The sequence below is a fragment of the Medicago truncatula genome, chromosome 2, assembly GCF_003473485.1.
Source record: "Medicago truncatula cultivar Jemalong A17 chromosome 2, MtrunA17r5.0-ANR, whole genome shotgun sequence".
NCBI classification, from domain to species: domain Eukaryota; kingdom Viridiplantae; phylum Streptophyta; class Magnoliopsida; order Fabales; family Fabaceae; genus Medicago; species Medicago truncatula.
The window spans coordinates 35192419-35208065 of record NC_053043.1 but is presented as its reverse complement, the minus strand read 5'-3'; the positions used below and the strand labels follow the sequence as shown (position 1 = coordinate 35208065).

The 15647-nt window shown below is 33.8% G+C and overlaps 1 protein-coding gene across 5 annotated transcripts; it reads right to left on the bottom strand.

The window, feature by feature from the left end:
* Positions 1-150: 150 nt before the first annotated feature.
* Positions 151-13001, bottom strand: LOC11424717 (protein RRNAD1). Of its 5 annotated transcripts, none has more exons than XM_003595923.4 (13): positions 12773-12998; positions 12592-12687; positions 11029-11112; positions 10050-10124; positions 9798-9878; positions 8311-8450; positions 7753-7992; positions 7089-7263; positions 6090-6173; positions 4091-4274; positions 2019-2224; positions 962-1174; positions 151-676 (listed from the first exon to the last, which is right to left on the bottom strand). In XM_003595923.4, the coding sequence occupies exons 1-12, from the start codon at positions 12899-12901 to the stop codon at positions 971-973; spliced, it is 1698 nt and encodes a 565-aa protein (XP_003595971.2). In that variant the 5' UTR covers positions 12902-12998; the 3' UTR covers positions 151-676; positions 962-970. The 5 variants fall into 5 exon arrangements, with proteins under 5 accessions (XP_003595971.2, XP_024631437.1, XP_024631436.1 ...); XM_024775669.2 differs by having other exon boundaries at positions 11029-11170; positions 12773-12812; XM_024775668.2 differs by lacking the exon at positions 6090-6173 and having other exon boundaries at positions 12773-12999.
* Between the last annotated feature and the right edge of the window lie 2646 nt (positions 13002-15647).

Genomic DNA, 15647 nt, shown 5'->3' with positions numbered 1-15647 from the left:
ATAACAATCAATTGCTGAAGTGAATCAGCAGGAACAAACATACTTCTAGAAAAGATGGATACCGAAGGAAAACATTGTTTTAATGAAGTCACACTAACTGTAAAAATAAATGAAGTTGCACTGAACAAAAGTGTTGGCTAAACTTTCAGCTTCTCAAAGAACTAGGCACTTTGACCCCTGCATCTATTACGTAGTCTCAGCCCATGAAAACTACTTATAGCAATATATATTGAGAATGCACAATACTTCAAAAAAAAATCAGTCCAAAACCCTATGACCACAGGGGAAAGGAAAACAAAAATAATGATAGCATTCAAAGAATCCGGTAACTTCATAACTAAATAAAACGGGCGTAAATACTCTATAAGCTTGTATCATTTTAGTTAATTGCCAAGCTAGCTATTATGGGACTACATATGAATAATGATTACAAAGTAGCTACTCGTGATGTGAGACCAACTGGAACCTGAGTTGAGTAACAACACCCCTTTTTCCAACGAGAGGGGAATAGTGGGATTGAATGATGACAGCACGATTTGGATTGCAGCCCTGTCCCCTATGAACTTGACCTTCACCCTATATGATCTTGAGAATTAACTGAACTATCAAGATAGTGGGGTATTGAACCGTGGCAGCAGCATCAGGACCTTGTGCCACAAGAATTTACATTCTTCACCTAAGAGGATATGGAGAATATTGGTACGTTAAATTGTTTAAGAGATTTAATACTATCAACATGTGAGAAAAGGAAAAAAAAAATCATTTTGATGATGAGTCACTTATAATTGAAGACAGATGCTTCACGCCTTTTTTTTGGTTGAAAAAAAAAATAAATAAGTGGTTATATTCTGCTATAAAGAAATGCAACAACAGAACAATGAAGTAAAAGGACATTCAAGGAGATGCAATTAGGTATGGGATGGAGATACGCATAAACGATGCACGTGGACATATTAGTTACCTTTCAGTGTCAGGATGACCTTAAATCTTTGTCAATCTTTTTGGCAATTATAGCCACATTTCTGGGAGATATATTTGGGTCAAATATTGGCAACAGGTAGGCTTCCAATGCATTACCTTGCTCTTGAAGAAACAATAGCCTATCAAGCAGAATAAGAGTTTCCAAAAGAGGCCCTAAAGCAGCTCTGAGAGACCAATATGGTCCTATAAGGTCCTGTATAGAATAGCAAGATCAATAAGTACAAGATAGTTCAATTTTTTACTTGGATTACAGCATAAAACTTTGCTTTTTTTGGATTATAGCATAAAACTTTGCTATATATTTAATACAAAATATACAAGTTCCAATGCAAAGTTACTATTTAAAATTTCTTAACATGTGCAAATTTGCACATGATAGAAAAACCCTTTTTGGAATTCTAGCTAACATTGTTCTAAATGCAGTTATAACTTATAACAATTTTATTTTAATTCTGCAGAGAACTTTATTTTATGAACACAATTATATGGACATGCCAACACAAGACAAGAAAGAGTTACCAATGGATAGAAATGTCATTTAAACAAATATATCTTATCCTAAATGACTGTTAGAATGCAATAAAGATGCAATGAAGCATCTAACCAATCTACCACCGCTACATCTCATTCAACACAAGAAACTTCAATTCTTATGTTTATATACACATATTTTCAAGCTTAAACAACTTAATACTGATGTCAAAACTGAATGTGTAAACTAAGTCATTAAACTAAGCTATGCACTCAAAGTCAACCGTTGTTTCCTCTCATCAAAAGGAAACCATTTCCAACCAAATAAACAAAATAATTCAATCAGAGGGACACATGAAGTTTCAAATTCAAATCCCACTGAGTACTAATTATAAACAGTATTTTAAAATTGCATTAAAATTTAAAAGTAGCAAAAGAAACCATAAATAAGCAACAGGCAAAAACTGTTTAAAAAAAAATAAAATCCTAGACAAAGTAAAATTAGAACCTATGAGCACTATCATGATAATAGTTCGAAATAATAGAAGAAATTGAAATTGACATACAGAAAATGGTTCTACTTCCTTCCATGTGCCTTGCAGGCTTACATCATGTGAATGTTTAAGTCCAAGATGAGACAATCCAGACTGGCAGAAATTCTCAAAATTTGAGAATTTGTTATCAATTTTAATCCCTTCATATTCAGCGCTTTCATTGGAAGAAATTTCACCAGATAAGGTTTGTGTTTCTGATGCAGAGCCAAAAGTCCCTTCTGCAACACATTGACAAAGATTAAGTGTGTGTGTGTATATATATATAGGGAAGAGTAACTCAAAAGAGTTACTCCAAATCTAAACCCTTCATCTTAATAATAATTAATAGCTAAGATTAACTCTGAATAATCCCTAGGTGTGGCTAAATCAGGAGCAATGCACATGTGTGGCTTATTCATCCCTTTCAACCTAGCAGTGTTCAGTGGCAATGGCAAACGATTTTCTCTACAAATGCCATGCCTTTGATTTTCAATTTCGGATTTCTAAGACTTCTGTTTTTCAATTTTAGAATTTCAATTTTCAATATCGTTTTATTCTTCATTAGAAAATTGATTCATTCTTTCTAGGTTTTCTTTTGATCCATTTCTGTATTGATGAAGCACCATCGTCCATCAATTTAATATATGAATCGAACCTTTTAACAAAACTGCACCAAATTATTGAAAATATTGTGTTTCAAAACCCGTTGATTGCAAATTAAAAGGTCCTAGTTTGATGAGTGGCTTCCGATTATACATGGAATTTTGATGAAACCGATTCCTTGTGCACAATGATTTGTAGCAGTAAAACAACATAACAAAATTGTGAAACCGTACCTCTAATAATTCTTTTGGATTGAATTCAAGGCAACACATGTATCAGTATGTATCAAAAGCCATTTTCCAAGTGTTTTGCCGTCGGAATTAGGAAGAAGGTATGGAAAGATCATGATATAGGGATGATTAAGAATCAATTATAGCCATTAATTAATATTAGGATGAAGGGTCAGGATTTGGAGTAACTCTTTTGAGTTACTCTTGGAGTCAAAATATCCCTCCCCATATATATATATAAGTGATTCAAATGGCAGCATCATCAGATCAAAAGTTATTTTAATTAAACATGTGGATGAATATCCTGTCACATGTATCAACTTTTAAAGTCTGCTTCTGTAGCAGCAGAAAGATCTTACCTAGTGTTTTAGGAAAATAGATAAAGTTATTAGCAAGAAGAGACACAGTACAATATCAAACAAAAAGGTGTCCTGCTAAAAGAGAACAAAAAATAAATGAACTGGGCAATCAAGACTAAACAAATGCAGTAAGCAACTCTCTGCATATCCATTGAAGAAGCCCCATTGAGAATGCATTAAGATCGTGAGGGATGGCAATTAGACCCAGACCCGATGGGTGCCCGCAAAAAATACCCATGATAGGTAGGGTAAAACCCCGCTTTCATGGGTTTGGGCACGGGTCCGGGTAATACCCACAAATTTAAATGGGTATGGGCACGGGTAAGGGTACTATACTGCTCAGCCCCGCAACCACGCATATACATATTTATATAATATCGTAAATAATTTATTTATTTTTGGTGTATAATTAATTTATTTATTTAGCTATTTAAGCCTAAACCTAAACCTAAACCAAAAAACTACTTACTACAATAACGGCTCCATCCTGCCTGTGTAAAATTTTTTAGGGATATTTTGGATGTTTTTTATTTGACTAAATACTACGATCGAATTCATACTATTTTATGAGTTAATTTAAAAAAAATTGGACCATAGTTTTATTTCAATTGTGATGTTTTTAATGTCTTTTCATAGTTAAAGTGCGGGTAATGGGTGCGGGTACGGGCACTTGGGTACCCATAGGGTATGGGGAAGAGTATTAAAGTTGTTGTCCACAAAGGTGCGGACATGGGTACGAGTATATTTTACAAATGCGGGTATGGGGGAAGGGCATTGCAGTACCCTACCCAATACCCATAGGGTACCCATTGCCATCCCATGACTACCTATCTCTATTCATCTTAACTTTTTGTTTATTCCATCATTTTTAGGTGTTGGAAAGAAGGTAAACAGGAAAAGGGATTTTCAATACCAGCTTTTGACTCAGCAGGCACTCCAGCAGGGAAATTTTGTCTCGTGTTACATGTACTTCCTTTAAGGTGCAGCTTAGAGTCAGACTCTGCAGATCTCCTTTGGTTTCGCCTACGCAGAGCCTTCCCTTTGCGTCCAATTGAAGGAGTACTGATCGCAACTTCCGGATAATATTTAGAAAGAACCTTTAGAAGCAAAAAATACATATATAAATTGACAGCAGAGAGGATGTAAATTAGGGGGGAAGGGAATGAGTATTTTGTGGAGAACCACTAGAAAAGGAGTTATATTCAATTCCTGGAGGAGAATGCAATAGTATAATCAACTACATTATGGTGATCTTTTGGTGTTTGTATGCATTGTGTTTGTTTATTTTAATTTGGGTAACTTTTGAGAAGGATGTTGGTCTCAATGCTCTATATTTTGTAGGATACAATACATAATGCCTCTTCACCATGATGGGTATTAAGCAAAGAAAGTGAATTGTAGAGGACTAGCCACAAGAGTTATAATACAACAAATATTTCTCCACATATCATCTACTGCATTTCAATTAGTTGCATTTTCCAATTTCCAACTTGTACCGTCTCAAGATGGCTGAGCCCTTACCAACAAGTTTTTGCATGTCTGTATGTAAATTATTCAATTAAAAAAAATCAAAACAAAATCATAATATGAAATCCCATTGATGTTAACTAGAATAACATTTCCCAACCAAATAAAAATTAAGCAAAATTACAATTTTAGTCCCTTAACTTAATTTTAGGTAACAGTTTGGTCTTTTATCTTTTTTTCATTTCAATTTTGTCTTTTTGGTCTATTTGCATATGAATTTTCAAGCTTCAAATTCATGGTTTTATTTTCTTATGACATTAAATCTTTAACTTTATGGTGTTCATCTATGTTTGCATAAAAATATTAGATTTGAAGCTTGAAGATCCATATGAAAATGGACCAAAAGGACAAAATTGAAATTAAAAAAAGATAAAGGACCAAATTGTTAACTGAAATTAAGTTAAGGGACTAAAAGTGTAATTTTGCCTAAAAATTATGATATAAATTCAAAACATAAAGTGGGTAAAAGATTTTATAATTTTTTCGTTTAAGGAGGGGAGGGCATGAAAGAAAAAGAAAATACTAGAAGAAGAACAGGGCATACGCCTACAAGAAAAACAAAGAGAGATGAAACCAATAGAAAAACCATTACATTTAAACATCAGTCTGAGAAATCCTGTATAAAATACTCGTGTCTTAAGGAACTTATAAGATCATCTCCTCTCTAAACAGAAAAATGGTTAGAACTCTAGCTTAAAAAATTCTCCATTTTCTAACTCCAAAAAACAAAAAAATCAAAAGCGAATTAGGGCAAAAGACAACACAGCAAATTTTGGATTCAAGCAATAATTGAGATCAGAAACATTGTGAATTTCTTCTTTGTAAACTATTAACATGAGATGATTAACTATCAGATAAAAAAAATGAACTTTGTATTTCATTATCCATGACAATGATAGCGAAGGTGGAGGTTGTCAGGAAGTGGGGGCACTGGCAGCAATAGTGGGGGTGCCGAGTGGCAAGTGCCTCCGTGAAAGGGAGGAAAAGAAAAGAAAGGAAGAGAGTAGGATATAAAGGGAGAAAAATCTGTAGCTTGTTCAACACATCTCTAACCCAATGCCGACAGAATAAGCTTATCCGAGTCTATTGAAACAACAAAAACTGGACTAAAAATTGGACAACATTGTTTATCCTAGCCACCATACGGTCAAAAATTTGATAAGCTTGGCAAAGTAGATCTAGTCTGGTTGGATAAATTGGATCTCGTGGTCTTATTGATTACATAGTTTGGAACTTTAGTACATTTGATTTGACTATTAATGTTCAGCAACAAAAGCAATGTTAAGTAGTTATGTATATTTTTTATATTAAGAGCAAGATTACGCCGCTTGCTGTAAAGGAAGTTAAAACTTAGCATGCAATAAAACTAAGTTATAATTCGGTACCATTTGAAAGGCAGCGCGAAAAGCATGTAACTCAAAGTTGTGAATGCCAGCATGCATATCAAGGCTCCTCCATCTCTCTGCACTCTAAAAAGATAAAATGAAGATAATGCAGTAAATTTCTCTCACATGACTTAAATATTAAAACTTAGACAGTAAAAAATAAGATATAAATTTAAAACAAAATTATTGCAGGGAAGTCAGGACCAGTAACTTTAATTTATGTCTGAGTAGAAAATGTCTTTTGTTCTACATGAGCCAGTGTAGTTTGGTACTCCTCATCCTAACCCTAAGTGGTGCAGGAGCAGCAGAAAACATAATTAATGGTAGGCTATGGATTGTATTCTATTTGTGTTAATTAAGTAAGCTAGCCTATTCAGCACCATTCCAGTCAGATTCAAAGTACAATTTTTTTTCCCAACCATGACTGTGACACGTTCAGGGCATGCTTGTATATGGCTTCAACACCTAGCAGACACTACCATTCGACTGGACATGAAAAGGGACATGGTTGGAACCAAAAATTTCAATTTTTTTGGTAGTAGATAGATGAAAGGCAATGGCTTTAAATTGATTAGATCCTTTTCAGCATTTGGATTCTTCTTTTTAATTCAATCTTATGGGCAGTACATGGATGGATTGAAGGTGAAAGACATAGTTCAATAGTTCATCGTTTTGTTTTAGAATCTCTTTGTAAAGAAACATAGCGTTCAAATTGTATAATGATGTCGATAAGTTATTTTTTGTGAAACTCATTATCATAGGGAAAATGTAATACTTAACAAGTGCTTTTGAGATGATGATGAACATATAAATCTAGATACTTGATTTATATTTTTTATAAAAGGAGCTCATTCTACCGTGTTACGTAAAGCCCCAAGACTCCCAATGGGATTATGTTAAAAATAAGTGACAATTTAGCAGTTTTCTTCCAACTATTTTTTCCTCTCTATGCCATGCTTGTAAATAGAGGGTGGAGAGAGGACCAGCAAGATCATGTACCTGGCAAGCAAGATCACGTGCACTTTTTCCAAGTGACAAGCCAGTGGATCTCACAGCATGACTCATTGGAAATCCACATTGAGATTCACCATCGCCAATGCTTTCTTCAGATAGTAGATTGTAACAACAACCAATACTAACAACAGCTTCAACATCTCTGCAGCCTAAGAAAGTCCTATAGGCAAAGTATTAGAACAATTACAAGATTGCCGAATGCAGATAGTAAGTAATAAGGAAACATACACAGAAAAATGCCAATGATATAAAACAGGAAGTTAACAAGTTATATACGAACAAAAATGATAATAAAGTTAATAGTGCATTAAATGCAAGGAAAAAACGTGACTTCGACATAAGGAACAATGTAATAACTCAGATGTAATTCGACTATGATATCCTACTGATAATTGTGCAGAAGTACAAGATTTCAAGTCATTAAGTGGCTTAAGTTACCTCAACTTGGTTGACTATTTATCAGTTTCCGAAGGTATTGTTAGATTGGAGTGGTTTAGAGTTGTTAAGAGTGTCTACTGTTTAGCAGTAGTTTAGAGTTTGTCAACCATTTTTCTGATATTATTTAAGCATGGTAGAAAAATTAGTAACAACTATATGAGTTGAAAAGCAGGGTAGAGAAAAAGAAGCTTCGCCATATTTTGAAACTCACTTCAGCATAATCACTGAAAGATCACCGCAGGCATGAAGGCCAGCAAGAACAGTTGAAGGCCTGTTGTTTGCGTCATTGGGACAATCTAGTTTCCCTTTATCTTCTTGATTTTCCCCCCTTAATGTGGATTGCTCATGATCATCACTAGGCACAGATGTTTCAACCAAGGTTTTCAAAGATTCAATGGACAACACACGGCATGTGATTGTCTTCGGCACATTCAAATTCTGCATACCTGATCTAGAGCAAAAACAAATGAACAGATAAATGAATCCTAATGATGAAAAAATAAAACTGAGGAGATCGAAAAAACAATAAGGTCAACTTTGAACAATTACCAAAGCATATTCAAATTGCAATTACTCACCCAAACATATACAGTAATTAAGAACCCTCACGCTCATAGTTTTCATTTCAAACAATAAAGTCATGGTGTGATAATTTAGAACTTATGCTTGGAATTCCTAACATCCAAAAGATTCACTTCTTGCCTGCTCATATATTTGTCAGTCATTAAGGTCACATTACAGTAATTAAGATGAAGATTGAAGGACATACCCAGATTTTACCATCTTTGATGTGTAGTGCTTCTTAATCCTCTCTGCCCGTGCATCGGTGACCATCCCATGGTGAGAACATGCATCAATGGCAATGACAGGATGCTGATATTGAAAGGCAAGTACTTGTGCCAGATAACCCTAAAAATATAGCACAAAATGATACTCGGCACATACTAAAATTAGACGAAAACATTACTTGTTTCAAAAAGCAAACAAAAAGTAGACTCAGACAATGAGATTGTTACTAGCTAGCCAGTTTTTCGCAAGGGGGCCAAATCTAAATAAATGAATATATAAAATATATTTTATGTGTTAATAATGAAAAATTTTACTGTTAGCAAAGCTCTCTTTGTAGTTGTTTAAGAGATCGAAAGTGTCAAAATAAGACGAAATACATCTATCAAACAAGTGGATATCTTTAAGCTTTCCTATTTCTACTAGTTTTTGACAATTAAACTCATTTGTGGAAGCTAAGCAGATATTACTGGGGTAGCTAATTGCAAAATATACTAAATTATTCAAATAAAAAAATGGCTACCCCATTTGCATGATAGCTTCGACTCTGGTTACTAGTGAAGGCAAAAAATATATGCTGGATTCTCAACCAATATAAAAATTTCATCTCTGATATTGAGGGAGGTAATTCAAAAACAGAGCAGTAAATTCAAAGACAAGCATATCACAAAAAGATATTATAAATTAAGCTAGTTGCTCAAACAATATTCAGGCTTTCTTTTCTGACAAAGGGATCTAATTCTAAGCGAAGGCATAACTTATGCTCACTTTCAACCAATATACGGACTTCCATTTTTGACATTGATGCAGTGTTAGGAGAAAAGGTAAGTGGAAGGTAGTTAAGGACAACTGGAACAATTAGTCAGTTACTTAGACGGGAATAGTTCGATAAAAAAGGGTAATCAGAATGGAGGGAGTCATTTAATTAGCTTAGATTCTTGCATGACAAGGGAAGTCATTTATTTGAAGGGGAAATTCTCTGAGCACTCTCCCTCAATATTTTCTCTGTCATGGATTCCTATTAATTTGGACAAATGTGTTGGATCTCGTGTGTATGTGTGTCGGAAGGGACTCGATTGTGAAAAAGATGGGAAACTTACAGAAATAATCAAAAGAAATGAACCATTTATACCAAGAATGAAGTTGGAAAATCTTCTTTGAGAAAAAAAAGCCTTCACTCAGTAATCACACCTAAGTTCCTGAGTGCCTTTCTTCTATTGCTTCTGCTATTTAAACTGTTTTACGTGACTAAAACTATTAACTAGAAATCCTCTTCATATACTCTAAGTGTCACTAAATAAACAGACATCCATTATCTTGACTAATACTGTCTATTCTTATGTGTCCTATAAAGAAACTATGACCCGCCCTAAGATTCAAATGAAAAAAATGTCCACTCAACGTGCCAAGAAGACCCTGCTTCAGTAACTTGACTAACAGAGCAGTAATCAAAAGAAAATGAAGCTCTACCTGACCAGCACCAACATCAACAATGGCATCAGCTCTCACACTATCTGCAACTATACTTACAACGGCAGAAAGAGCTTCTACCTGCACACAAGAAATGTTTCTATCTGAGATATTGAAGGCCAATAAATTTCTAGATGCAAAAGAAAATGAATCTATGACTCCTAACTTGCTTGTCTAAAACCTTGGGTCCAAAGCAACATCTTGTAACATATAGAAGGCAAAACTATAAATATATGATAATCAAGGACTCACTTCATGCTTTTTCTTCCCATTCATGCCCTGGGCAATAACTCTGTTAATTGAAGTCATCTGCAGACCAGGTAATGCCTGCAAGTACAAAACAAATATACTAAGACTGCTCAATGCAAAACCTTCAAAACAGAAGTTTCAGATAAATGTATCTTGCAAACGAAATGTATAGAGTCTTCAAATCGTCTTTCTTATCATTAAGTTAAAAAAAAACTAATCACAAATATTAGGAACCCACATAAATTGCCATCGAGCAAAAATAAAGGCCAAACGAGGTCATACTAAGGACCCGTTTGTTTTGGATTTTTTTGAAAAAAATCTATTTTTATAACCAAAAAATCACTTTTATGATTTTTTTAGGGTTTGTATCAGATTTTTAAAAAATCCATTTTGTTAAAAAACTCAATTTTAGCCTCAAAATGAAAAGCTATTCCTAGTAGCTTTTCCAAAATCTATTTTTTCTAAAAACAAAGAACTCAAGTGTAAGAGCTTCAAATCTTAAAAAAAATGATTTTTATAATAGTAAACAAACGGAAATTAGCTTCAACTTTTATCAAAAATCTCTAGATTACTTTAAAACAAAATCATCATTTTTTTAAGCCAAAATAAACTCACCTTAAATAAAATGGCCAAAGAAATATGAAAAGGTAATAAACATGAAGAATTGCTCATTAAGGATTGATATAGCCAACCAACTGAAAGATTACGTTGTTGTCTTGTCGCAAAATAAAACTATGCTAATTAAGATTTTGATATTACTACACGGTATAAGTAGCCCAGAACAAATGAAGAATAAGCATTACTGCCAACGGTGAACTGTCATATGGATCCTATTGTCCGAAGACCAAATAGAATGCTATAGCATTTGTTCATCATTATTATCAATCAAGTGCTTTCAAATTCCTTTATATAATTAATTTCAATCAGCGAGATTTTCTCAGATTTCACAAGGATGAAGGTCGACTTGGTAAATGTTACATACCGTGTTTATATCTGCTTGTTCTCTACAAAACACCATAGACCTCAATTTTAGGATGAACTCCTTCAGAGAAGTAGGCCAGTGATCCTGCCACCAAGATTTTCGGTGAAGAGAATTCATATACTATCAATAAAGCAGAACATACCTATAAAAGATAGAAAATAAGGTATCCTTCAAAGTCCAAACCGACGAAGAACAGTAGACAAACGACAAATTTTAAATTCAGATAACTTAATTACAAAAAACTACCTCCAATAAGCTGGCATATAACTCTAAGAACTCGTCTAAACATAGCAATTGACCGATAGCATCAAAACCAAATAAACTATTCTGCTTGTAATAAGCATAAAAGTAAAAAACCTCAGCTTAAAATCCAGCCTAATACCTCGGTAAAATGCACAAAATGGGGCAACCAAAACACGACAAAATAGAGCATTTTCCACCTTGGTACTTCTAAAACCTATTACTTCAATTTCGCGGGAGACCACCTAGACTCACCAAACAAGCCAAGAAGACTATATCAAACAGACCAAGCTACTTAGCAGTTTAACAATAAATGACAGTCACTTTCTGAGCAACAAAACACAATGCAAAAATAACATGTACTAACGATCCTATTAAGTATCTGTAAAAAGAAAAAAAATTATCCAATTAAGTATATCGGTCCAAATTAATGACAAAATTTAAAAAACAAAAAAGCCTGAATTATTATTTTTAAGCAAAGGATTGGATTGCAGAAGCATCACATTCACAACAATAGAGCAAGACACAGGGCAAAAGGCCTGAATTATCAAAATAGGATCCAAAAGAAAGAAGTTACCCTAATTCACAAGGCAAATAACAAAAACAGAAAAGGGAGTTGCAAGGATCAACACGGGGAAGGATCCCAAGCCCAGCTTTTTGATGTAAATCAGAAGTAATCTGAACAAAATCTATCAAACTAAGGTAGAAAATTTTACAAAATCAAAATCATTCACAAATTCAAGTTTGACATATGCTCACCCAAACACAACACAAACTTGCTTGTTTACTTTGAAAAAACATTTCCAATTTCATTTCTAGTTTTCAGTTTTCAATTTTAATTACAAACCACTGCCATGATTTCAAAGATTTTTGCATTTCTATTTTTAGTGTAGCCTGTACAAATCTATGAAAATAGACAACAAGGTGACAGTTTCGAAATTAAAAGCAAAAACATAAAATATAAACAGAAACAACAGGCCCTCGGTTGTCACTACCAAATCCTAATTATTAGAACACAGTGCGTAAATTTTTCAGCTCTTGTGGTACAACTGTACAAGGGCAGACTAAGCCAACGCAAAATAACTAACCCTAGCTGGCTAGCTCTTCAGAAGCTAGCAAAAGCTAGACAAAAACAAATGGCCACAAATCCTACTCAAAAATTTATCAGTGTCGACATGTCCGTGCTTACAACTATATTGACACCAATTGATACATTCAGGATCAAAATAACGGTTTACTGAATAACTAAACACACTAAATGCAGATTCCACATGAATAAATAAATAAAACGGAAAAAAAAAATTGAAAATAAAAGAAAGGAACCTGCACTACTCCAGAAGGTATTAAGAGAAGATTCTGAACGGGTTCTCTTCTGAGGAAATTGATCCATTCAGCATTAACATTCTCCCAAAGCCTATCCTGAAATGATAACAAATTGGTTTAAATTGTAGTAATTGTAAAAACAGAGAATATTTTTTTAGCTGGGAGAAGATGGAGGAGGAACCTTGAAGAAATGAACGACGTGAGGGTTAATGAAGGAGGAGAAGTGAGGAGTGAGGAATTGGATGATGTCGTTGATCCATGCCACTGTATCGGCTGCTGTTTCGCATGAATACCTGCGCTCATCGCCCATTGCCGCTCCAACGGGAAGTTCAGTAGAGTTCACTCTATTTTTTTCTTTTTCTTTTTTGATCACCGTTAATTCACTCACTTTACTCACTTCAAACTAAAACTAAGCCCGACCATTTTTACAATAGATCTCATTTCACTCACTTGAAGATTAAAATGAGTTTAATATTTTTTTTTTTTCGGTATTCGGGGTTCGAACTCCGAATCTTGCATGTATTATATTATTAATTGTGCTTACCAACTGAGTTAAGCTGACGTGGACAGAAAGACAGTTACTTTTTCTATTCTAACGGTTTCTCGCGCACCTTATTTATTTTTTTCTTCAAAATATCATTTGTTCGGATTATAAATTGAAAATGATTAAAAATGAAGACATGATATTTAGAAGACATAGTTGAAAATGACCAAATTGAAAACACCTTCTTTTTTTCTAATTTTATGGAAAATTGTCGGAGCAATCTGATCAAATAGTCTAAAAACCATGTTTTCGACTGAGAGACGGCAAGAACAACTAAAAATGACCTAAAACACAAGGATAGGGTTATGATAGTTAGTATGGTTTTTAAACCGACTACCCATGTTACAAATAGGCTTAGTCTTGGCGTTGTTACAATTCGAATTATATAATTTGAACTAGTTTTTCCTGAATACTTGGCACAAGAATGGTGTATATGGAGTGTTCAGATTTTATAATCCAGAAAAGGAAAAAAAAACAAATAAATGTGCCCTATTATGACGTGTTTTCGAATTAAATCTGAAATTGTCAAAAACAATTCAGGTTTTATAATCTGAACTGTCCCAAACTATATTGAAGCTTGAAGTTTTGAGGGTTTTGCATGGTGCGTAACACATAAAAAAATTAAACGACACAAGAAAAATTAGACAATATAATTCCACAACGTAAACCAATATTGTATAAGTTATGATGAAAGGGAAGGTGTTACAAGAAAGGAAATAAGTCTTACCTCAACCTCCTTCCCCCTCCATCTTTTTGCACCCCAAGTTCAACATTAGGTGTTTAATAATGTTGAGTAATAAGCTTCAATGTTAATGTAAATGTAATATGAAAGATATGATCTATTAAAAAAAATGAGAATTTGATTCATTTTTTGTCATTTTAAATTATGACTTCTTAATATTATACGTCAATGATGTCATGTAAATTTGAGAAATATAAAGTTTTGAATTATATAATCCGAACACAGTTGGGATTATATAATCCAAACAAATGGTATTTTGGAGAAAAAAATAGGGTGCATGAGAAACAGATAAGGTGGAAAAAGTTATAGTCGATTTGAAGTGGTACGGGCCTAAAAGGCTTGACCAAATCATTCTTTGTGTCATTCAATAACAAAGCTCATAAGAATAGAAAATTTCTTTTTGCATCCTTCAAACTTATTTCGTATTATGAAATCCATAAAATTAGGTTTTTATAGGGTGTCTTTAACGTGTTTTTGAACTTTTCATATTATATAATTTGAAACAAGTGGCACGCGTGAGAAACCAGTAGGGTGGAAAAAGAAATCATATTAAGAATATGACATTAAGGTCAAGTAACGAACCATTGATGACAGGTCATCTTACGTTATTCTTAGCATGTTTTTTAGTCATTACCAATAGGTTTTAGCAAGCAAAAAGGAGGAATATTAGAATGATTTCCTATGATTTTGGGACTTTTGTAATGTTTTCAATATTTGAGTCTGTAATTCTAGTTTTACCGAAACATAACAATTTTAGGGGGTTTTTGAAGTAATTCACGGAGAAATCATGCAAATTGACAAATCAAGAACAACTGAAGAATTGTCAAGACTTTGGGAAGACAAAGAATGAAGATTCAAGAGGCATCAGGAGACTTTAAATAGGAAGGAATTTTATTTCCAAGTTCTGAGGCAAGTTATTTGAAGACGAAGACCTAAAAACGACGAAGTTAAGAGAAATTGGGCCCAGAATCACATAAGCATGCGCCTAGGGCATGAAATTACATTACCATGCGCCTAGGGCATGCAATATGCGCCTTAAGCATTGCTTAAAGGCAATATGTGCCTTAAGCATATGCTATGCACCCCAAGCATCTTAAAATGTGGGGGCGCAAGCGTAATTTTATTCATTTTTGCGGGTAAAGCCCGCGTTTTTAGCCCAAACCCAATTGAAAATCTTCATTATAAATACTAACCTTCCTCATTCAGAATTTTTCGTTCAGAACTGTGGCAGTTCAAGAGGAAGGCTACTTTGGAGCTTTGGGAGAGAATCTATTTTCTCCTTGATTTTCTAGGGTATATTTTTTTCTTTAGTAATTTGTTTTTAGTTACCATGTGTAACTAAATCTTTTTAGCTTAGAGTTCTAAGATGAACCTCTGTATATTTTTGTTGGATATTTATTTAATTTAACATGTTATTTATTTTATTTTGTTTATTCTTTTATTCGCTATTAAGTTTTATTAGGAAGTAGTTTATTTCTGTGAGAGGTGCAACCCTGGATTAGGTACTTAAGTTGTGATAGGGCCTAGTATTTCTATCACTAACTAGATGTTTATATCTTGATATTTATATCCCTTTACTGATACCTATATGTCTAAGAAGTAAGTGATTATTAACTAGTCAAAGATACTGGAATAATTATGGACCCTAGACGTAAGTATTTAGTGGATGATGCCCATTGAGTCTGGTGGTGCCTTACTGAACCTAGGAATTAACTAGTTAGTAATCAGGGAAACAAACACCTAGCTGTCTGATTTAAGCTATAACCTAAT